At 43.1% G+C, this 24,270-nt stretch overlaps 2 protein-coding genes across 4 annotated transcripts in view; both read left to right on the top strand.

The window, feature by feature from the left end:
• The window catches only part of LOC1271586 (uncharacterized), a 130,217-nt gene that overhangs the window by 93,395 nt on the left and 12,552 nt on the right, over positions 1-24,270 (top strand). The gene's annotated exons all lie outside the window — the stretch shown is intronic.
• LOC11176076 (uncharacterized protein DDB_G0283357) lies at positions 9,487-22,374 on the top strand. The gene is made up of 2 exons (XM_061649445.1): positions 9,487-13,942; positions 19,890-22,374. Exon 2 carries the CDS (start codon positions 20,232-20,234, stop codon positions 21,117-21,119), a length of 888 nt encoding a protein of 295 aa, XP_061505429.1. The 5' UTR covers positions 9,487-13,942; positions 19,890-20,231; the 3' UTR covers positions 21,120-22,374.

Genomic DNA, 24,270 nt, shown 5'->3' with positions numbered 1-24,270 from the left:
GGGCCGGGTCGGTAACGGAGGACCGGGCAGATAATGCAACAGCCCACCGATCACCCACCGAGCAGCAGCAGCAGCAGCGTGCATCCGGACAGGGGCAACCGGTTCCGGTTCCGGATCCAACGGAAACGGCACCCAAGAATGCTGCCACCCCGCCACCCAGCGGGCATAATTACAATAGCAACAGTTTAACGCCCGATGGTGAGCCGGCCACGCCTGCCGGCGAGGAAGCGAACGAGCCGCACGAAAGTGACGAGTTATGCCGGTCGGAAGTGTACGATAACGATTCCGGTTCCGGTTCCGGCGGGCGGGTGGACGAGCAACTGCTCACCAATCGGTCCCCCGCCCAGCACGCCAGCCCGCGAAAACAGCCGGCACTGGGCGAGCCGGGCCGCAACAATTACGAAAACATCCGCCCGTCGGCAAACCGGCAGCGTTTGGCCAGCCTGGACAGTGCAAGCCGTACGCTCGGTTCGGCCAGCCGGAAACCGACCGGTCGGAAGCGATCGAACGCAGCCTCCACGGGCAGCGAGTGGGACGAGGACGGCTGGGCACCGGGCGAAGAGGAAGTGGCCAGTGGCCTCACGGACGAACAGCACCAGCTAAGCTCGAGCTTTCCTCACGCGGCCAGCGAGCACTACTGGCAGTCGGGCGAGTGTGCCGTGCCGACGCGCTTCTTCCAACGGCAAGACTACGCCCAGCCAGCAGCGTCCGATACCGGTGCGCTTGATTTCCCACCGGACCGATCGAACACAGCCTCCCTGGAAGGAGACCCGACCGGCGAAAGAGCCAGCAAACGAACGCTGGGCAAAAAGCGTTGGCTCGGCGGCAGTAAAGGTAGTAAAAGCAAGCCACTCGCCAGCTTGCCGGACCACGGGACGGGTAATAAAGATTCCGCCGAATTGCCGTTCCAGCTGACGACGCTGTTCACGGGCAGCAGTCACACCATCGGGACCCCGCGTCGCAAGCGTCCCGAGCGGGGGCCACAGCTGAAAAATATAAATCTTCATTTCCCCAACAAAACCAGCCACCAACACCACCAGCAGCAGCGTGGGTATGGCGTCGAGCAGCCACAACACGAGCTTAGAAGCAGCAGGGCGCCAGGCACGGCCAACAACCCACCGGGTGCGCTTTTTCATCAGCCCACGGGCTACCGGCAGCTAGCGCTACCAGCACAGCCAGTGGCCCCATCCCACCACCGCCCCGGAGCATCGGCCCGGGGCGAACGTAAGTACTTGAACAAAGCGAAATCTCATTTCCTCAAGCTCGGCCAAAAATGGCGCCTCCTCTCGGCGAGTGGCGGCAAGCCGCGGGATACTACCACCACCACCCACCGTCCCGGTGCGCAGCAGCTCGTCAGCTCCTACAATCTGGATGATTTAATTAAGGCCACCCACCGGTACGGGCAGGAAAACGAAGCGGCCAACCTCAGCCAAAAGATCGTCTACAAGAGCTACAAATCCGAGCTGGACCTCACGAAGAATCTCGCCTACCTGGACAGCTTCCTGAACGAGCACTTCGACCGGGACGGGGACCGGCCGCGACCGGCGCCGGGACGCTACACGCGCCACAAGCGCGCAAAGTCCTGCTCGAAAACGCTCGATCCGTCGCTGCGAGTGGCCGCACAGGCTGCGGGTCGACTGGGCGCGAATAGTGACGCGCTGGCACTGGCGACCGGCGATGAAGACCCCGAAGCGACGGACAGTACGCTGGAGGCGGCGGCTGGGACGGTGCCGCGTGGCCGCACCACCTCCAATCTGATACAGCTCGAGGACGTGTGGGACGGGGCAGGGGCAAGGGGCCACGGGCACTGGGTTGCGACCAACACCAGCTCCAGCTCGAGTGAGTACCTGCGCAATAATCTTTCCTCCACGCGTACCTCGACCAAACCGAACGTGAAGGCGAACAAGATGAGAGACTTTTTCCGCCTCGATGGCGCCACTGGCAGTGCAGAGGATGCTCGCTACGGAGGGAGCGTAAATGGTGGGGAGGAAGAGCAACCGTACGATGGGGAGGAAACGCAGCACCCAGAAGACGACGACGATGACGACGAAGACGATGAAGATGATGATGATGACGATGATGCTCGAATGCTACTGTTCGATTCGCTTGCGTCGTTCTCGGGCGGGCCTGGGACGGGTGTCGCGCCGGTTGGGTCCGTTTCCGCGCGAACGCTCGAAGGAGCGATGGTGGAGCATTACGGCAAGAACAATGCGACCTCTAGCTCGCTGAGCAGTAGCGATTACGCTTCCGTCTACAGTGCAACCTCGAGTGGAGGCAACGGCGCACCCGCTGCTGCTTCCACGTCCGGGAAAGCTTCGCTGCACGGCACTCAGTTCAAGCTGCTTGCCACGCCCGAAGAGACGGCATCCGGCGGCGAGGTAGCAGCACGGATAGACTATGCATCCCAGAGCCAGCAGCACCAGAGCTCGCCCAAACAGCACCGCCCAGCCGCCCAGACCCTTCACCAGCCAAGGATGCACCGGATGCAAAGCAACAATACGACCAATCCGTTCGTGACGCTAAGTGCCGGTGAAGGGCCCGCGGGATCTTCGAGCCATCGAATCTATAACAATTTCCTCGACGGCAGCCCGCGCCACCAGGCCGCCCTTGGCTCCGGGCCCGGCTCGCCGGCAGCTCAGCACGTCGAAAAGAACCACCGGCTGCGCAAACCGCATCCCGGCTCGGCCACCGTCGGGCCCGTCTCCCCGCGGGCCACGGATCGGTACGATTATCGCGTGCAGCCGAAACCATCGAACAGTCGGTCGCACTTCCGCCAGATGGTACCGACCGTGCTTGACACTGATTTGACGTACCAGGAGGATTATCTCGAGCACTATCAGAACGCGGCCAGGGCCCGCTCCTTGATGGGGGCGGACAGCGATACCGACCGCACGATGCGCCTGCTGCACCGCGGGCTCTACCCGGGCCACCGGAACGTACTGCCGGCGGGCGGAAGCGATGGAGAAGACTTACAAAACAATGCACTCGCTAACGAGCATTCCGATAACGACAGCGACGAGCAGGGCGAAGGGAAGCGCACCCTGACGAAGGTGGGCGGTGATGGGTGCTTTGTAGACGATGTTGTTACCACCGATGAGCTGCTGCTGCTGGTTAATGCTGCCATCGACATTCGGCGAAGCCACGCCGTCGAGCAGCCACTGTTGCTGGGCAGCAGCGGGCGAAAAAAGCACGCCCGAAAGGGCCTGCCGCTGCAGCGCACACAGCCCGATGCTCACCGGCGGGCAGCTAACGAACCATTATCCGACAGTGAGGGTGCGGCGGCCAATGAGCACAAGGCACTGCTTGCTTACCGCCCGCACGCACAGCTGCCGTACGAGCTGAGCAGCAATCAGCTGCTCGCCGGTGACCACCACTTTCGGTCGGTGACGGCGGCGGGAACCACCGTACCCGCGGAACCAAGCACGCCAGGTACGGTCGGCGGTACCAGGCGATCGTTTGCAGGCTTAAACAATCCACCGAACGGAGCGTCAGCAGCATCTTCAGTAAAGTCGCCGGGCCCGACCAACAGCTACCTGGGCTACGGGCCCCATCGGGTGATTGTGTCACAGTCGCGCAAGGAGCGTGGTGAGGTGGTGCTCGAATACGAATGTTAGCAGGAGGTGAGGAGGAGCGTCCGCTATCTGCCACCCGCTGCCGGCCAGGCTCGTGCTCTTTAACGGCTCTAGCTCCCGGTTGTACGTAAATGTAAATGTTTCGTGATGACGACAATAACTAGCATTGTAAGCAACCATTCCGCAAACGGTGCGCTGATCGCAACCAGTCGCGCGTACCGTACCGAATTCCTCGCAAACAAACGAACTAAACTCTCTCAACTATCCACTTTTCTCTGTTGTTCTCTCCCAGCCGTCACAAAGACAAAAGCAAGTGCAAAGAAACTTCCCTCTGACGGAAGGGCTCGCGTTCTCCTTTAGCCACAATGTCCTTCTTACTTTCGAGCAAATCATGCGTTATCTCTGTCAGTAAGGGTAGCTCATGGTCGTTCTCAAGTCACATCTATACGTGTAGATAGATTCATTACGAAGGAAAAATCAAGAAACTAAATTGTTACGATAAGAAAAGCTATAATAATCGTTATTGACGTCCCCGGTCGGAAATGGTGGATGGTAGCAAGTGCACATTGCTGCCGGGTGCAGGTATCTCCTATTAACGTTGTGAAACGATATGAGTCAATTGAATTGTTAAAATGACCAAAGGTAAAGATAGGATGTTTGATAGCGAAAGGGGTAGAAATCCAATCAAACTAGGAGTGAAAAAGAATAAAAGAAATGTAACAGAAAAAAAAACATAAAGGACAATGACGTTAAGAATACAGCTCTTGATTGGTCAATGTAATGTTCAACATGTTGTTATTGATTATGTCCACAAAACTTCATCCAAAACCATCTATTGCTTGTTAAGAAAATAACACAACAGTTACAATAACGTTTGTTTTTCTACATTTCGTAACATTTTTCTTGTTTCAGCATGCTGTTGTGCGTTATAAAAGAAAATCGTTCAAATACTTTTTAAAAAGTACGAACTATCCTTAACACATCATCCACTTTGATTACATGTACAATAACATCAACGTTTTGGCACAGCTCTGTTAAACTTATACAAAAATGTTAGGCTATGTAAAGAAAATGTAAAAAAACAACAATTATAATGTATAAAAGCAACCAACTGTAGCAAACTACTGCGCAGAACAATGTTCTCACCTATTTCCCTACTTCCCCCTTCTAACGATGCTCCAATTGTCCAATCATAATCACTCGCAACGGCCACGGCAAACGAACGTGCTAACAGGTTAGATACGTAAACGTAAGCAATCGGCGTAAAATAATGCTACCGTTACTTAGGCGCCAGCAAGCGGTGCTGGTTATCGATACCGGTAAAACATTTTGTTCTGTTATTCACGAAAGATTTCCAACCAACAAAATGACTCGTTGAAGCCAGTGCATCAATCTTCGTGTCGCATTTGCTTCACCACAACGAATGTAACATGACGAAACAACAGATTTCACACGTTTTCTAGTACGATAAGTAAATCCTTCAGCTAGTGATTGAATCAACATACCACTTACGGACAAACCTATACCTACACCTAAAGATTCTATACATGCAAAACACTGTCAACCATGCAACCCACCCAACTAACCATTACACGAACAGTCAAACGCCTAAATCATCCTCATTTCCTCAACACTTAGCCTATGATGGCACGAGTTTATTTTTTAGTTACAAAGTCAATTCATTTATTCCCTCTCACACAATCTGTTACTGTTGACACTCAAGACACATTACATACGTTTCGTTTAACTGTTCGCTTTTGGTTGTTTTGGTTGTTGACTTTTTATACTACAGTTTTATTTATCATTTATCATCATTTTATTTATTTTCTCATTGTATGTGCTAAGTTTAGTTTAGTAGGCACTTTTTTTCTTAAACTTGTTTTAATCTTAGCTCTAGAATAGTTAAGTTTTGTTTTAAATCTAATATCACTGATGTGTTTTGGTTTGGTAGATTAATATTTAGTTTAATAAGATTGCGTTTCTGCGTGTACGGTTTTAATTTAATTTATCATTAAAAGGCTGAACCGTTTGATGTGAGCAAGGTGGTGATTTTAATCGATCAACAAATACATTTATAAAAAATAAGCAAACATTAATGATTTTCATTTTATCACACCAATCACACACAATCACACCAATTACACCATCCAAATGCAACCAGCCACACCTATGTTTTAAATAGCTCAAGACACACTTTCAAAGCATTCGAAAATATAGCACACCCAGCAGCTTCACATTCTATATTTACACTAACAGCAACACCACAAACATTTGAGCTAAAACTTCCTCTCCTTGCTCATCCCCAGCATTGAAAAAGCTCTTCCACAACCACTTTTAAGTTCGTTTTAATCTTTTTCAATAAGGTGTTCTTTGTTTTGCAACACTCCCTCATAATCAACATCATAATAATTTCATTCTTCCAACAACCTGTACGCTGTAAGGTACTAGTGAATGGATGATGGAGGAATCTTATATTCTATAGAAGAGTGACACTCTTTCCAGCTCTTTCTTTAACAAGAAAGACAACAATCCCGATTAAACACACTTTTTATCAAGCCTGAACCGTTAAACGGGAACGGACAAATAAATTGCTAGAAATGAAAATCGATCCAAATTCCTGTTGACCCACACCCTTGCCAATCAGATTGCAATCAGAGCCAATAAAATGGCGGCCCACCGATAAAGAAAGCAAAGAAAAAGCTTAAAAATTATCTCATGACTCATGTTGAATGTGAATCGGGAAAACAAAGCCAGCAAAAACGGTCACAAAGCAACTTTCACAAAAGCATCCCAGAGAAGGAAAAAAAAGAGCGAACGAAAATTTCGATTACCAGAAAAGAGTGAAAATTACCGAGATTGTCTGTTGTGTGCTGCTTTTTGCTGTTTCAACGCTCCGATTCTGCAACACACCCGTTGCTCATTTCATTCCCCCTATAATCTCATTACTTTTTCCCTTATCCGCATTGTGACAACCGAAAGGAGACTACTGATCTGACACTCCCGTTATTTCATTCTAATCTCCTACGATTGGTTCGCTCGGCAGATCTCCTTTTAAGGCTTTGGTTCCTTATGGATGGAATTGTGCTTTCTCTGCTTTTCAATGTACAGTGGAACCTCGCATAAAGAGTTTAATATGCTCCAGTGACTACCTCGTTGCATAAAAAGCTCGTTTTGCGAGAGGCTTTTTTCCATAATTTTTTTATATAAAAATGAAATAGTTCGTTTTAGAACCAAAAATATGCTGGTTTTAAATGCATAAACGCATCTGAAAATATGAATAATTTCTCGATAATACTAGTAATTGGAAAATATGTTTGGTTCACTATTTATTTGATTTATTTATTTATTTATTTATTTCTTTATGTTTTACTTTTCTCACTGTTTATTATTGATCTATTTTCACTATTTCGTTGTAATTATTATTGATTCATTTTCTTGAAAAACTAATCGATTGTTTAGTCTTTTGATCGTTATGCGAGATTTTACTGTATAAAAGCGGTATTTGTAAAGCATTTAAAAATATCGTTATGCGAAAAAATCGATACAACGGTTTCTCGTTATGAGGGGTTCCACTTTATATACCAGAGAATAGAAAACGATTTCCGAATTCTTCTTTTCTTTTATCCCTGATTACCTTTTACCATATTAAGGTATTTTTAGTGATCAAGTGTAAGAGAACGTGAAGTTTTACATGTGTGTCTATATTATTCAGAATATTAATCAAATTATGGTTTATTATTTACCATATAAATTAATATTACTTTTTAAGCTGTTCACTCTAAAATAGATGTATTAAAATTCGAAATATCTTACATTTATTCTGCCTCAAAACCAATTTCACATTGTATTAAAATTAAGATGTCTGCGAGGTATGAATGACAAAAAATAAGTTCTATTTATTATCATAAGCTGGTGTTCAGATTATGATAGTATTAGCAGTAAAGATGTACAATACCTTTCATTTGATATTTTGTGAAATAATAATGTTTCACTATTTCACGTTCACTTTAACTTTATTACTATAAAGACCTTTACCCATCACCTAGTTTATCTATAACGAACCCATGTCATGTTTTCTTTCTATTTATTTTAACCACCTCGTCGCTGTACCGGCAATCGATCAATGCATCCACCACATGGACAACACGACTCTGTCTTTCCTTTCTATCACAATCGTTTTATACCATCGTTTTTGTTGTAAATCGAAAACAAAACTTTTGTGCATTTTCGACTTATAGCACCGATAAGCAGTCTCGGCACTTGCGCAATCATCCATCGACCCACATCCCGATCACACTCATTACAAACGCTCCCCATGGATCGTGTGTGTTTGTAGAGATGCATCACTTTCTGATGCATTGTTGCCATCGACGACTGACGTCATAGCCCTTCGTCACATTCATCGAACCATCCTTTCGCCAACAATCAACACTGCTCACTACTCCCCATCACACGGTATCTATCTTGTTTCCCGGTTTCTGTTCGGTTCTACTGTTTGTTGGAATGGCGTTTCTTTGTGCTATGTTTGCGATTTCATCATCTGTCTGTGTTTGATTTCACGAATGTCTCCTTTTGTGTAGCGTTTTTTTTACATTTAGTGTTTGTTTCAAATCACCTGTACACCTACCATATGCACCATCGTCCAAAGAGTCAACTGTAAACTTTTTTTTTTTAATTGTATTTCTTTTTAAAGAGAAACTTTCGATTTTTTTTTACAAACTACGTTTTTTACATTAGAGATCAATTCCAAAATATTTCATTATTGATACGATATAAATGGATTTCACCTTGAAGCTCAACACGAGGGCTAAATAATTCATTTTCACGCTTTGCTGTGCCAACATGCAGATGGAAAGCATGAATACACCGCAGCTACTACATAATTGCTGCGCAATAACAACTACAAGGTGCTGTACCACCACGGAAATGCTCATGTTTTGTTAAAAATGCATCACGATCACGAAGCACACGCCTAGCCTGAGAGGAAACATACTCACCGAATACATGAAGTATTTTATCCGCCATCCAGATTATGCAAATTTATTTCTGCACAAGCATGGCTCTAGCAAACTGTATTTGCTTTTACGGAAATGTACATTTCACTTCTGCTACCACTGTTTTGCGCAAGCTGTATGAATTGAAAAAACTTGAACCTTAAAAGTGAATCCTAGTTGTGCCGACCTATTGGTCAGCGCAACACTGACATCATGATTAGCAGAATTTGGGGCTAGTGTATCACGTTAAGCAAATCTACCTGTAACTTACTAACAATTGTTTTCCATAAGATTATTCTTTCTTCGCCATTCTACACTTAATCTTTATCTTATTGAGTTTTTAGCAGTTTGAGTCTCAGAAAGAATAAATGTAAAAACGACTTTAAAATTGTTTTAAAAATATGTGATATTTTATGCCAAGGGGCAACATTGCTATTTATATGAGGCAATACGGCCACCTACATAAAATTAAAAAATGGAATTTTTACTATGCGTAGCAATAACGCCTGTTTTTTACGTGTCACTTATGTGTCCGTTTTTGCCGTGGATTGTATCGCAATATCATGGCTACACGTCAGCATCTTGTTTACGGCAACAATATTTAGGTTTTTGGCAGCTCCACTCCTAAACATTTTAATGGTACACTTACATCAATAGAGGGGAAACTTTTGTTCCAATAGTTAATTTCTTATTGTAATTTGGTTCTCTATTGATAAATTTTTCAAATTTTTCCTTTAACAAACAAATAGAAAAAAAAAACGATAACATTATGAAAAACTTTTCCGATTTCCGTGGTTTTGCGGTGTGCCACATGTTTTCAATTTTGTTATCCTATATGGTTTGGCAGCTCACATTATTTGGTAACAATATTATGCTTAATATTTTAAGCGTCGCGACATATAAATTCGTATGTCCACCGCTCAGCTTTGTATTTGACGCTTAGTGAATCTCTTGAGAACGAATGAGGTACGAAAGAGAGAACGAGAACGACATGTGCTACGCCGCTAAGCGCTAAGTGCTCAATCGAAAAACTGTGACGTCAGGCCGGCAGTCAAAGTGTTAATTTTGCTGCACATCATAGAAAAAAATGATAAATTTTTTGGTTCATTTGGTGTTAATTGTTTGTCATCACAGCCAAACTGTTTCGATCGTTGGAGCGAGCGGATGACTGTGACGACCTAGTTAACTACATACGTTCAATTATTTTTGTTTTATTTTTTTTAATTGTTTTAATTATTTTTAATGACAACTCATTTGGTCATTGAACTAAAAATTAGCTTCAAAAAATGCTTGGTGGCACTCTAGCTCCTTTGGAGATCTTATCTCAAATTCCGCTACCTTCATAGAGCAGCATATTTAGATAGAGCTCGGTGTTTATGTGTGCACTAGCACCACAAGACACCACGCGTCTCCATCTGCACAAAAGATGCTAGGCGTCTCCATCTATATTTCCATCTCGACACAAGTTCCGACACATGTGACTGTGAATATAAATTTCAATTCGATTTTCTTTGAAGGATGTTTGAATTATTCAAAGAAATGAAAAGCTAAAAGAAAAAAAAACATCATAATCGGTAACAGCTTCAACCGATTTCATTTTTTTTATTGCTTCACATGACGTATGTTATCTGTAAGCCGATGAAAACATGCAAGTACATCCATGGAACCATCTTATCTTCAACTTAAACGTTCTCTGGAGTTTTGATTTTTTTTTATTTCTGTCCTTCTTTTTTTCTTTTACTTCTTTATGATATATGAATGAACAAGAAGCCAGGCAAATGTGTACGAAAATATTGCGGTCGGTGGTGAGTCGAATGTGCTAATAAAAACTTTCACTCGTGTAAACATATGCATAATGTTTAAGGCACGCATCTGCCAGAGTCTTGCTTACTTTTGCATCATGTTTGTTTTATGCAACACACCGCGTGAATAGTAAAAAAACTGCTTTGACTGTGACGCATCAGAAGCTTAGTAACAATAAAATCACACCAACTCGACCAATCCCCATACACAAACACACTTTTCCTTGTCATCTTTGAATATTGCAAGCTGATGCTCTCGTTAGAGACCCGTTAGAGAAGACAAACTCATCACCTCCATAGCTGAATACAGTGAAACACCGTTGGTATGGGCTTTCGCGAGCTAAGACTCAAATTTATGACATCGAGTGTCAGCATAAATAAAGAGAGATTATAACGCGCGTACATTTCCACTTCGCTAATCCGTGCTTGTGCTTTGACTCGCTCCATGCTCCCACATGGATGTATTCTATCACATGACAACACTCCTGCCCTAACGTAACGCGAGAACGTCGCTCTGTATACGGGACGAGTAGTGATTTAAAGGCCCCGTTCGAACGTACGGTTAGATGAAAACGCTCTAGCACTGTCCATGTAGATTATCCTTTTTGAACCGATGCTTGCTTTTTGCGCAGCTAATATCAATGGAACACGACTCCTATAACCTAACGCACTGCAGGAAATGAAGTTTTCAGTCGTGTCGTGTTTTACGTGACATGCAAAAGAAAAACGTTAGCGAACGACTGCTTTCAGATACCCTATATGTAATCGTTTTAATTTCCTTTGAGATTTTTCCCCATGAACTTGCCTTTTGGACGGGAACGTAGGTCTCAAAAGTTTATTAACTTGCTCATGTTCGCTATTGTTCTAAAACAAATATATAAGAAGTGCTCTTCAAAATTCACTATTTTTTATCTTCCCTCACCTTTGTGTTGGAACAATTATAGGTCTCTATAAATTAATTATGAAGAGAGGTGATGATTGTACGATGAAATATGATGGTTAAAAGATACATCAAAAGTGAATACGATACAGGGTAACTTTTTTTTTAATAAAATCAAGTTGCTGAATTCAACAGCGTGCAGATGACTCTATGAAAACGATGTGTCGAAATGTGTATGATGCGGTTTGTGTACAAGTTGGTTTGGCATACTATATCGTTGTTATCTTTCTTATGTTCTTGTTCGATCGACAGAATGTATACACGTGAATGGCATCTTTCATTACAAAACTGTATTGCAGTGATTAGTGTCTTTTTCTTAGCATTTTTGATGGTAAATAACATTACCAATTTCCTGTCTGCCTTCATCCCAGAAACTTCTACTAGAAACTTCATCCCGTTGCCATGTCTTTCTCAGTCAAATTTAAGCTCATTATATTCTATTACAAATATTAATTTAGAATCTCATTTTCCACTTATTTCATCAAAGCTTTTTAAGTCTGCGTTTTATTAATTTTTCTCTTTTGTTATTGATTTTTGCTCAAAAACTTTATCAACAGAAAACATATCCACGCAACAAGCACACACACTCCTGCCCTATCACAAAGCAAGAAAGATGAAAATGTTACAACTGACAAATACCAAACACCGTAACAAATGAACATTGCTAGCCGATGACAGACAATGAATGTACGAAAAAGAAACGAATAACAACTACAATTAACTACAACTACTACTACTACTACTACCAAACAAACGAACTAAAAAAAACAAAAGAATTTACTTGAGTATAAAAGTATGAAACAATTTATACATCTATATATACACGCACGTATAAATATATATACATCTATATTATATAGTTGGATAATTAAAGACTGCGACAGAATGAGTGCGAACTGTATTAGAATGGCCTTTTGATTCATGATTTTTTTTTCTTTCGTCTGCCGTTGTGACTCTATAAAAACCTTCTATACAATTTTATATACATATATACATATTTGTTCTTGTGAATGGATTGTTCTGGGTTTGATTCTCTCTCTATATATATATATGGTTTGAACAAAAAAAACGCATCCAGCTGCCGAGCATCCGTTTGTTCTGATATTATCTGACTGATTGATTGATTGATTGATTGATTTACTGATAGCAATTTAGTTCTGTTTTGTTCCCTGTATTATCACACACTTCCTTTTCACTCATCATGTGGAGCTCTGTTTCTTTCTGTTTTATTTCTCTCGATCTCTGTCTCTTCCTATCGATAGCTCTCACTACTTGTATGTTATTTCCTACATCTGTTCATAGATTGTTTGCTGTTTTTTTTATCTTGCTGCAGGTTGAAGATCCACTTCCCAATAAATATTACTTCCTGCTGTTACATCCCTTTGTTTTAGAATGTGGTCCATTCCTCTCGTGTTTTAAGTTGAGCTCTCAAACTCCTATTCTCATGCTATTCTTGAGATTGCGTTTATTTTCATTATGTTTTATATGGGCTGCTATTTACAATCTAGAATACAGAGAAAGTTCCATCGAATGTGTTTTGTTGCCTTTTCTTTATTGCATCTCTTTCTCTCTACATCCGTCCTTGGTTTTTGATGAAAATGGTTTCTGTTCATTTTCTAATGTTACATTAACAGATTATGCGTTTGGTAATTCTATCGAATGAAATATTATTTCAGACTCTACCGTTTTCTTACATTATACATTGTTAGTGCGAATGGCATATTACACTCATTGTCGTTAATTTCATAGCCGTTGTGTTTCGATTTATATCAAAGCTCCACCTGAACAGTGATGGATTGGGACCAATATGATGTCGATGATACTCACACTTGTTGCTATTTGGTTTGATGGAATGATTGATCGTACACATACATAATTATTGCTGGTGATGGATAATGGTAATACCGCTGCTCGGTTGATGAGTTCTGTCTTGCTCCTGTTATTTTGTTCACGTGTGTATGCAAAATCGTGTCTTGCGTTCATCTTTCGTTTCTCACCACACTTACTTTGCAACGAATGCGTTATGGTGTTGCATAGGTATGATTTATCCAGCAATACAACTGGTGATGCGCGCCAAATACCGAATCCTTTCTCTTCCTCTACTCACCTGTTGCGGAACGCGTGAATGAACGGATATGGATCGACTTGTTTTGTGTCTGTATATGGTTGACTGCACTATTTTGCACCATCTTTCAGCATCAGTTTGGTTTGTTTGTTGGTTTTTTGGTTTGTGTTTTGGACGGGTATGTATATTTTTTAGTTTCTTTTAAGCCCCATCATTTTGCTGTGTGCAAAATTTCATGTATGTTTTACGATTAAGATTGCAAATCAATGCATTTTGTTCTCCTTTTGTTTTAATCAAATCTATTTTTTTAAAGTTACTCAAAATTCGACAATGATTGGTTTGTTCTCTGTGACATTTTGAAAACAGATTGTGAAGAACTACTGAATGTCATATCTAGCTTTGCTCACGCAAATATAGTCCTACATCTTTTTTCAATATATTGTGCATTAGAACGAAAAACAATTGATTTCACAATTTTGTTGGCGTTATCCCTTTATGTTGTTTTGATCAGTTCTCCTTTTTCTATTCCTACCCTTTGTGGCTAACGGTCTTGATGAGTGATGCTGAAGGTATTGTTTACTATGTTTTATCTAACCAATAGAGTGTGCGCATTTTGGCTTTGGGTTTTGTTTGTTACAGCATTTGTCCGAACTTGCTACATATATTTATTCATATCACTTTGCATCTTGTTGTTGTATACCAACTTTTTGTTTGTACTGTTTCTTTTTAACCTAGACATCTTTGTATGAGTTCTATCACTTTTCATTACGATTTTTCATCACATCCATCACGATCACGATTGTTCATCGTAGTACTTGCAATTTATTTAGCAAGGAAATTGTCACATCAAATGATTTAATGCAAAACCAATACATAAATCAATAAAAAATATTTAAAATGGAATGAATATTGTGCAACATTTATACCCACACGCATCTTTCAACGGAATGCTACGCTAGAAGTGTTCAAACGCCTGAATAGACATAATATCTTTTTTTGTCAAGTTAAGAATAACAAAGTTATGAATGCCGTTGACGCTGATGATTGTAGACTTCTTAAGAAACTGAACATTTTCCTCTTCCCTTTAATGCATTTCTACCTCCATATCCTCTACACCTCTGTAATATCTCGTGTTTGATTACGCTCACATGCACTATATATGCTGCACCTGTTTTATTATGCACTATCTTTTCACTTTTATAAACTTTTTTATATAATGAAATTATATTTGTAATATACATACAATCTACATGTTAGCAGTATAGGTTTCGTTTAAAAAAAAAACATACAGTCTAGAAAATGTATATAATTTCAGCTACGATAACTGCGGTGGCTTATTAGCCAGGCGACAAATAATTTTCATATGGATAGAAACACCATACAGCACATAACCACACACCGCTCACTGTCTGATGCAATACAAAAGCAAAGGAAACGGTTACGATGGGCTTTGCAATTCTCGGTGCGCAAGATGAATTGCCTTTTAAAAACACATTACGCCGAGGGTTTACAAAAGGCTTTCAGTTTACGATTATTGTCACAATTGGACGAAACCTTAGGCTCTGGGAAGGTTTATTTTTCCTCTTGAGCCACTGGTTCTATAGCTGCTCTCTTCACCCTAACCTCTTGCAGCACATACGTACATATCTTATGGCGTGTTTCGTGCCACATTACGGTACAAGTAAACTCACATTCCGGTCTTGTGAGCAAAGAAACAATTTACACAAACAACATTCAACGAGCGCCATCGTGCGGTGGGGCGTTTTCTTCTGCTCAAAAGCTGAAAACGACAGACCTTCCAAATAAAGCTTAACTGGCGAGCCGGGAAGCCCCGTGCGGTCGGGTTACGGTACTTACGTACATACAGTACATTTATAATCATGTTTCACGCCACTCGAGCAATATTATGCTACACCCAAGTCCGTGTAATTTTCTCGCGAAAAGAACCCCTCGATTTCAATGTGGGCCTGTTTCTCATTCGGTTTTTACTGTCTGTGGCGCGGTTTTCACTGTATTTTTTCCCCGTCGCTTTGGTTTCCACGGCAAACAGAAGTAAATATTTGCAGCAGGCATTAAAGAGCGTACCCCAGATAAACCATAATCTTATTTGCTGTAAGCTTTGCCGCTGAACTGCCGTTTTTTTTTGTGTTCCACGGAGCGCCTAAAATTATAAGCATTCGTTGAAGCTGTTTCAAATTAAGTAATTATGTGCGCATTAACCTTTTGACGAATTGGTCTAAGAGATTGTCTTAATTCGCTAAGGTACGGGAGATGTAGGCGGCAGACACAGACTTTGTTGACGTTGTTCATATTCCTGCTCGCTTACAGCGTTCTTTCTGAAAGCTCTAACGGATAATTCATTTGGTACGGATTGTTATAGATGATTTTAACAGAATATGATCTTAAGATTATAGGCGAGTACAAATAAAACCCTCATTTTCAATTATGCTACCGTACATCCCGATGCGCAGTTTAAGTTTAGCACAAACAAGATTAATCAGAGAAATCTGTTTTGTTTTTCATAAATCGTTTCATCTAATCCATCTTGATTAGAAACAGTAGGATAAAAATTAAAAATCGCATTTTTAGAAAAATTTTCTCTCTGCCACTCTCAGCCCCTCTTATGAACTGAAGTAAAAATGAAATGAAAGAGTTTATGAAATGAGTAAAAAACACCTCCAAACTTGACAAATTCATACACCTTGGGATAAGCCCATCTGTATAATATACCCACTGGGATAGCTGCTATACAAACTACTATACAATGCAAACAGGTGACAGACTGAAATTTCAGCCTTCGAACTTAAAACGGAAAGGGCCCCAATGATAGAGAAAACTGTCCACACCGTGTCCAGTTCACAGTAACGGGAAAGTTGTTATACTAAATCGACCATCACAATTCCATTTACTGACCCGGATGTAGCGGACTGTAACTCACGGCAATAAAATTGATGTAGTTTAATAACAGTACCGATTGCTTGCTGGTTTGCCTGCGTTCAATACAAAAAAACACGTACTCCCCCGCTCTTCCACCACACCACAGTAATATTCTGTTATGAGCAGGCAGGTGTTCAAAAGCCAACTGTACTCTGCCGCTCGATGGATGGAAAGGCAGGCTCGGAAAATGAGAGTGAAACATAATTTCCGTCCCAATAATCATAAACATCTATCGATCCTTCTCCCCCCCCCCCCCCCACCCCACTCCGGCGCATTTGGCGTGCAAACTTTCGACATCAGATTTAATTCACTTTTTCACCGACACATTATCGTGGGTGCGTGAAGCACATTACTGCCTGTTTGGAAAAGTTCCCGTAAAACGAACACAAAAAGCGCACCAAAAAAAATAAGGTGAGCAATAAAATTTTCTTCTACGAGGAAACTTTATTCGCCTTTTTGGTCTAGTTTTTACAATACGTTTTTGGAATTTAGGAAAAGCGAACATTCTTAGCGAAGAAAGCAAGAAAAGTGTTTCCCAAAGTGAGACGTTAAAAATGCAATAATATTCGAGACCATACACACAACAAGCTCTCACACAAACTCGTCAATGTATCGGTGAAAAGCGACGGAAACTTAACCGTAAACGATCAAAATGGCAATTGAAAAATATGTACACCGTGCTTCTCTGCAAATTGAGTTGTGCGTTTCGGTAGGTGGACGGGTGCCCGGGTGATCAGAAACCGAAAGGAACAGCAACTTTCCGATAAATCTCAAGTTTTCTTTCACGTCCTCTACCGTTCCACCGAGTACGCACACTAGCTCGGTACGATGGAGTGCCGTGCAGACATTCCAAGCGGAAGTCAATATTCTTAAAAGCATCCTGCCACGAAACATGGAACCTAGTTCGGAAAGCGAAATTGCTAAGCAAGTTACCAGATGTTGCGCTTTTCTGTCGACGTGCGTGTCTATCTGCTGCTCTACGAGCCGTACGTTCACATACAGAAGCATATTGTTTCCTACTTATCAGAGAGGGTTTTTTTCTTCTTCTTGTTGCATCTGCAAATAGCAACATAGCTCCAGCAAAAGCATTCCGGGTACCTCCGGTTTCATGCGGATCGAAGTATTGAGTCGTCACACGACACACAACGAGACCCGTTGAAATCGTTTTCGTATAAGCGAAAAGAAATCATCGTACGTTTCCCATTGAGCTGTGTGTAGCAGGAAATGTCGCTTCTTTGAATGAGGGAAAAAAACATTTCCCTCTATACACTCATACGTGCGATCTTATCGGCTGTACCACTCCCAACTAACCTCAATTGAACGTAATTCTTATGCACGTACAAGCTCCGTGCGGACTGTGTTTGCCAAAAGCAACCCACCATAAGCATCACAAACTGTGTGTCTTGAACTGAAGATGACGATGTCCTAGCGGACAATTGTGATGATGGCGATGGCGATAATAATGACGATGTCATGCCTTATGTTTATATGGAGTAGAATACTGCGGACATGGGGCAAAACTCATCGCAACATATGTATCTGCCAAAGAAATGGTATGATTTTTGTAACCTCGCTGTTCAGTTCGCATCATCCAACGATGTAGCACGATTCACAAGACCCTCTAGTGCACGCATAGGAATGTACTGTCCATGTGTTATCGAGAAAAAAATAGACAGAATATTGACTGACACCAATAACCGTAAAACGTTCCAAAATCGATCAACAAACGATCGATCCGCGTCCAAGCAGCAAATACTCTCTCTTTCTATGTCCTCCCCTGCCCCCCTTAGCACGACATACGTATGCTGCAGAATTTATTCGCCAAGTGAAGAATAGAACACAACATCAGGCTGGTTTGGGTCTGTACATTCGACGAAACCTTCTCTCGTTTCCGTTCCTTTGCTTTCGCTCAGACGCTTTGAAATTGCCGTTAGGCATGCCCCTCCTTCCCCTGCGTGTGTGGTGTAAGAAGCGTTGAGAGAATCGGCAGAAATTTGATAACGATGCGTGCAGCAGTAGCGTACTTCAAAGCAGAATAACATGCGTATCCCCTATTAATATGCGGCAAACATTCGCCAACTGTGTGTTTAGATGGATTGTAAATAATCGTTATCGTTACTTGGTTGCAAAGCTTGTGTTTGTGTTTCCTGTAACGTGTCTGTAGAATGTATCGCTTGGCTAATATAGTTCCATCTTTGCTTTCTTTGTTAATAGTACATCATAATTCTGTTACATTTTGTTTGCACCGTTTCTTCGCTACCCACAAGCTAATGCACTAGAAAGTTTGTATATACCTGTAAACGTCTTGCATTCACACAAATGCTAACTATGCTTGCTTTTATTCCATCTTACTTATTTACTACTATGTAACACGTTCCACTAGACAACTTTCGATTTCGGTCTAACTAGCTCATGTCAGTGGCAATATTAAACAGCACAAATTTATAGAAGAAAAACATACGAGCATCGCAAAAGAAAACACAAATTTGCTCCTAGTGTGTATGCAACTTCCCGCATGCATACGTTACGAGAATTTTAAGTTGATCATACGCTCCAGTAAAATAAAATATCGTGCGTGTACGTCAGCATGATACTGCAACATATTCTGCGTCTAGTATTCAACAGAGTTAATTAACAAGGGCTGAAATTATTTATAAATCAGATGCAAACTCTTCTGTCAATAGCATGGAAGTTAAACATACCACGCAAACCTCACCGAGAAAAAGGACATTCGCAGACAAGGGACTACACACAAACACACACTGTACTAACAATTTCCTGTCGACACATTTGTAACCACATCTAGTTCATTCTTCGTTCGTAGTGAGTGTGTTGTTAGTGTATTTGTACTTTCTTATATTCCAAATTTTACGCTTCTGTGTACAACACTCGAAACAACACTTGCATTTCCACCAGAAAAAAAAAAGGTTTTCGCCACTATCTGCTTAAAGCTGGTAGCACGATTTTGCGAACAACTGCACTGCAACGCGAAAAGCAACTGCGACAAATCGGCACAGAAACATAAACTGTTGCAATTATGTCTACCAATGTGACCCGCTCAGCATTGGTTTGCAGCGTTGTGCTCCTAGCTTAGTTTCGCTTTCAACACATACCCATTCAATTCTTCATTTGCTATCACGTTCCGTTTTGTGGCGGGATAGTTTTAGTTTAAATTTCGCGACTGAAAGCTTCATGCCGAAAACAGTCAACTTTCAACACCTTCACAGACACTCAAACTAGCAAAACCATTAATTTTTCTATTGTTTCACTGTGTGTCAATGCTACCGTCTACAATCACACTCACACACACACACACACCCAGTGCCGTATTTTTAATACACGAAAATCTCTTTTCTCTTTCTCTTTTTCTCTCTCTCTCTCTCTTTTCTCTTTTCTTTTACGCTTCTTGGTGTTCATGGTGCCCTGACTTCTGCCCCTTCTTTCACGTTCCACGACCTGTCCCACATTCTTCCGCATTCTCTTCCTTCTCTTTGCCCTTCTCTGTCCCTTTCTCTCTCTCTCTCTTTCTCTCTCTCTCTCTCTCTCTATCTGTTTCTATGTATCGTTCCCTAATTATAGACGATGCCCGTTCTGCGGACATTCGGCAATCACGTAGCCTAGCGGGAGCGCGACCTGCCGCCCGTGTCCCCGGTGGTGTCCCCCGTGGCCGTCAGTGCGGCAGCTGGCGGTGCCGCCGGCAGTCGCGTCACTAGTGGCGGTGGTGGTATTGGTGACGGTGACACCCATCACGACATTTACTACTATCATCCGCGGCACGACTGCCAAAGCCACAGCCTCGAGCACAACTACGAGAGCGAACACAAAAAAGCACACAAACAACAGCACAACAATCACTATGCCACCTATCACTACACCGGCAAGTCTGGCCACCATCATCCACCTCACCATCATCACCAGTACATGTACACCAGTAACAACAGCAATAGCAGCAACAACAATAACACCAGCAACACTAACCACCACAACCAACCGAACGGGCCGGGCAGTAATGGCAATGGCGGCAGTGGCGGTAACGGCGGCGGCAACAATCAGTCGAAAGGTCGCGCGAAAGCCAAGCGCAACGAGTACGAGCGCCCCGGTGGTCCGTCCCCGGGCGGCACTAATCCCACTGCGGCCGCCGGTGCGGCCGGTCAGTACGGTGCCGGCGGCAGCAGCCCGGCCGGCACCGTCGACCACGGGGGCAAGTCCTCGGCCAAAAGTCGGCAGCTAAGCTGCGAGCTGTTCGATCCGCCCGGCTACGGTGAGCCGAAGCACCACGGCAAGCACCACACCAAGAGCAAATCACAATCGCAAATGCTGCTGCTGCCAGCACCGACCGCCACCAACACCGCCACACTGCCCGCCCACATGCTCACGTCCGCCGGTGCACCGACGCATCCTTCCTCCTCCTCCTGCTCCTCCTTCCATCGCGCCTCCCTGTCCGATTCACGCGAAACGTCTCCCACCTCTCCTTCGCCACCGCCGCTTCCACCGCTGCCGCTCGGTGGCCATGCCGCTGGCGGCAATACTGCCAAACAGCAGCAGCAAAGTGTGCAAAATGGCAAACAACAAACATCGCCAGCATCGTCACCGACGATCGCCCGACGCTATCAGGCGAGCAATAATGCAAATAAATCACACTACCACCATCACCAGCAGCAAGCGCTGCCCCTAACGCCACCAGCAACACAGCAGCAGCAACAGCAACAACCGCAACAACACTACACTAAAAAACACACTCAGAAACATCAGCAACAGTCGCCGGTAAATAATAGTGCCAATGGGCACGGCAGCAGCCGGGCCAGTTAGTTGCAGCGACGGGAAGTGACAGATCGCACCGTGGGTGGGCGGGTGGCCGATCGGGTCGACTGAGGCTGAATGCTAGGGAAGAAAACACTCGAAAGACGTGGAACGAATACATTATACGCTCAGAACGGTGCCGGACACGATCAAACAGCATCTCTGTTTACTAGCAAATCACAATATTACCGGAACGACTCGGCGTGTGGGGGTGTATGGGGGTTGGGGTGAGCTGCGTGTGGTCAATTTCTCCTCGGTGCAGTCGGTGCAACAATTGTGCCTCAAATGTTGACGCACACAAATGCAAACACAAAAAAATGTGCGACGCAAAAACACGCCCGTTTGCGAGAGTGTGTACACACAAGTGGTCGCTTCTGGATAAGTCCTCGGGATCACACCGTGGCACGATTCATTCCCATCTCCATGGGGGAGTTGTTCCTACCTTCTTCCTCCCATCACGGTAGCTGCTAAGCCGGTTCCTTGCGCAGTGTGTGCAGTCCGAGCACAAACAGTCCAGAGCAGAGCTGAACACAACGGCTGTACATATAGACACCACTTTTGTGTGCAAGTGGACACAGACAGACTAGTGGTACAAGTTTCCAGGATAATCTGAAGAATAGAGGAAAACGCTCACACACAAAAACGAGAAAAACAGTTCAGTAACAAAACACAGAACAAAATAGAGATTCAAGCGAAACGAAGCTTCACGCCTCCTTCCCCCCCCTGTGGATGCGATGTAATATTTACATACACTTCGGAGAGGGAGCTATAAAAACCAGACCTTCCCACCAAAGGAAACATGATTTATGAGTACATTAAGAATGTGTAGATAATCGGTTCAGCTGAAAAGCGGGTCATGGGATACGTGGGAACACCGCACCAACCGGACGGACGAAAACAAAGTTGAACGAGTGTTGGTGGTTATTGCTGTTGCTGCTGTACGTGGTTGAAGTGGTTCCCTTCCTCGCCAATTCCTCCGTGCTTCTTCCTCTTTCCTATTCCACCCGCAGGGGTTTCTTAAGCGCAGCCTTTTCCCTAGTTTTAAAAATCATCAACGCGCGTCAACGGCGAATGGTAGAAAATAAATGGTCTAAACTGTAGCGTTACTCACCAGCGTGTCCGTAACCGTATACCGGTGCACACTTACGCTCCTCACGCGGATCCAATGCACTGTACGGTTAATACTTGCACAAATGCTTCATGCGTGATGGCAGAGCTATATGCTACCGATGCTGCCCCATACCATGCTCACTGATTTCATCATCATCTTATCATAGCTCACTCATTTAGTTCTTTTTTTACATTTTTCGACCTGGATCCGACATGTATCTTAAGTTTTTTAAATAATATATATTAATATATTGTATTTTGATTTGTTTTCCTGTGTCAACGCTTCCAAACATTCCATGAAATGAAATTTAACCTTTGATAATAGAAATTAACATGCAACATTTACTTCATTGAATAATTAATTAGATATTTTTACATACAATGTTTCTATTTATTTAAAAACGGTATTATTTAATTTATTAACGCGTTGCACGACAATGTTCTCTTATACTGCAAATATCAAAACTTTGATCAAAACACTCCAAAAGATGGCATAAGCACCACAATCAAAATTCAAGAAATGTTTCGAAATAAACATATTAGGTTTCTTCAAATTAAATGAATACCCGCATATGATGCGTGTCATCAACGTCAGCTATTATATTTTCACTTCCCATGCAAGCTAATCGTATTATCGTGGCTCTTTCAACAAATTTGTTTCGTTGGAAATGCTTTGTACGAATGCCAGTTAATTGTACGCTCTTGATACACCGAACCTATTCAGCAATTGATAACGCTTCCACAAAACCTTTGCACGTGAACAGAACATATCGTGGCGGAATTGTTAAATACCGAGCGTGGTGTACCGGCTTGTAATGCACACCGGCACAGCTACGTGTATTACACCGTTGACATTATTGTGCTGATTCACCTGGAAATAACTTTCCATCATTGTTCGCAACTAGATAACGCAGAACAAAAATCAAATACATCTGCTGGCCCTCATACCACCAAAGTTGTGAATCGGCACAAATGTTCGAGTACAGAAAGCCGACATGATTGCGTTATGAATATGAAATACTTTATCCCTCTCTATTCTCTTTCGCTCGTCTTTGCCGTTCCTGTGAATCTATCAATAGATATTGTTTCCCTTGAAAATCATTGTTAATGGTTTCAACGTATGGGACATGCGGGCACGAAATTATGAAGTACCAGGCGTCTCCATTAAAATGAGCTTTTATTGTGTCTCGAAGTTACGATGTATTGTAGCAATAATTTGCTGCAAACAGTAACTAAAAGTGATTATTGAGTATCTTTGCTAATACCAACACTACTTATAACACTATTTCGGCAACCAAACGCCTTCAATCCAGCCGCCCTGCGCACAGTCTAGCTTTACCGGGCCGAAAATCATTCCTAGCACCAGCCAAATATGTTCCAATTATGGCCCAAAAATACATTTCGACGGCCAAAGTCTACGTATTTCCAATTAAAAATCTACCGGCCCGCAATCCACATCGAACGGGCGCAGGCCACACTCAGCTCTCGCCATCTTACAAATCCAATTAATTTGCTCCATAAACGATGTGAAGGGGGTCAAATGGGAGCGCCACAACATTACGGTGGTACCAGGCGCGTAGTCCTGCCAGGCGCAAACCGACAGAGCCAACGCTTTTGCTATCGGCACTGGAAAGCGCACCGGTCACTAGAAGTGTAATTGAAATCGAATTAGTTGAAGCGAACAAACACCCCGAAACTGACGCTGGTAGCAGGACGCGAACCTAACCCAGGGCGAGTGCAGATAAATTTTAGATGAATCTAATTAAAAGATAAAATCTGTTCGTAACCCTCTACCGACCGATACCCTAATAATCCTGGCCTTCGCTCAAGTGGCCACCGTGTTTAGGAACTCGGCAGTGTAGTTGTTTTTTCGTGCTTCACCACACATTTACCATCCCAGACAGTGCAACATAGTGAAGAGATGGAAAACCATCTGTCCTCGCGGTTTCTTACCACACCTACCGCGTACCAAAATGGCGCCGCGAAACGTACTAAACTTTAAAAATTCAAATATCCTTCCAATGTTTTCAACGGCATTGAAAAGCTTGGA

This window comes from Anopheles gambiae, chromosome 2, assembly GCF_943734735.2.
Source record: "Anopheles gambiae chromosome 2, idAnoGambNW_F1_1, whole genome shotgun sequence".
NCBI classification, from domain to species: Eukaryota; Metazoa; Arthropoda; class Insecta; order Diptera; family Culicidae; genus Anopheles; species Anopheles gambiae.
This window is presented reverse-complemented; position numbering and strand designations above follow the sequence as displayed.

Coding starts and splice junctions, on each gene's coding strand:
- LOC11176076 (XM_061649445.1), top strand. CDS start 20,232: ATGTACACCAGTAACAACAGCAATAGCAGCAACAACAATAACACCAGC.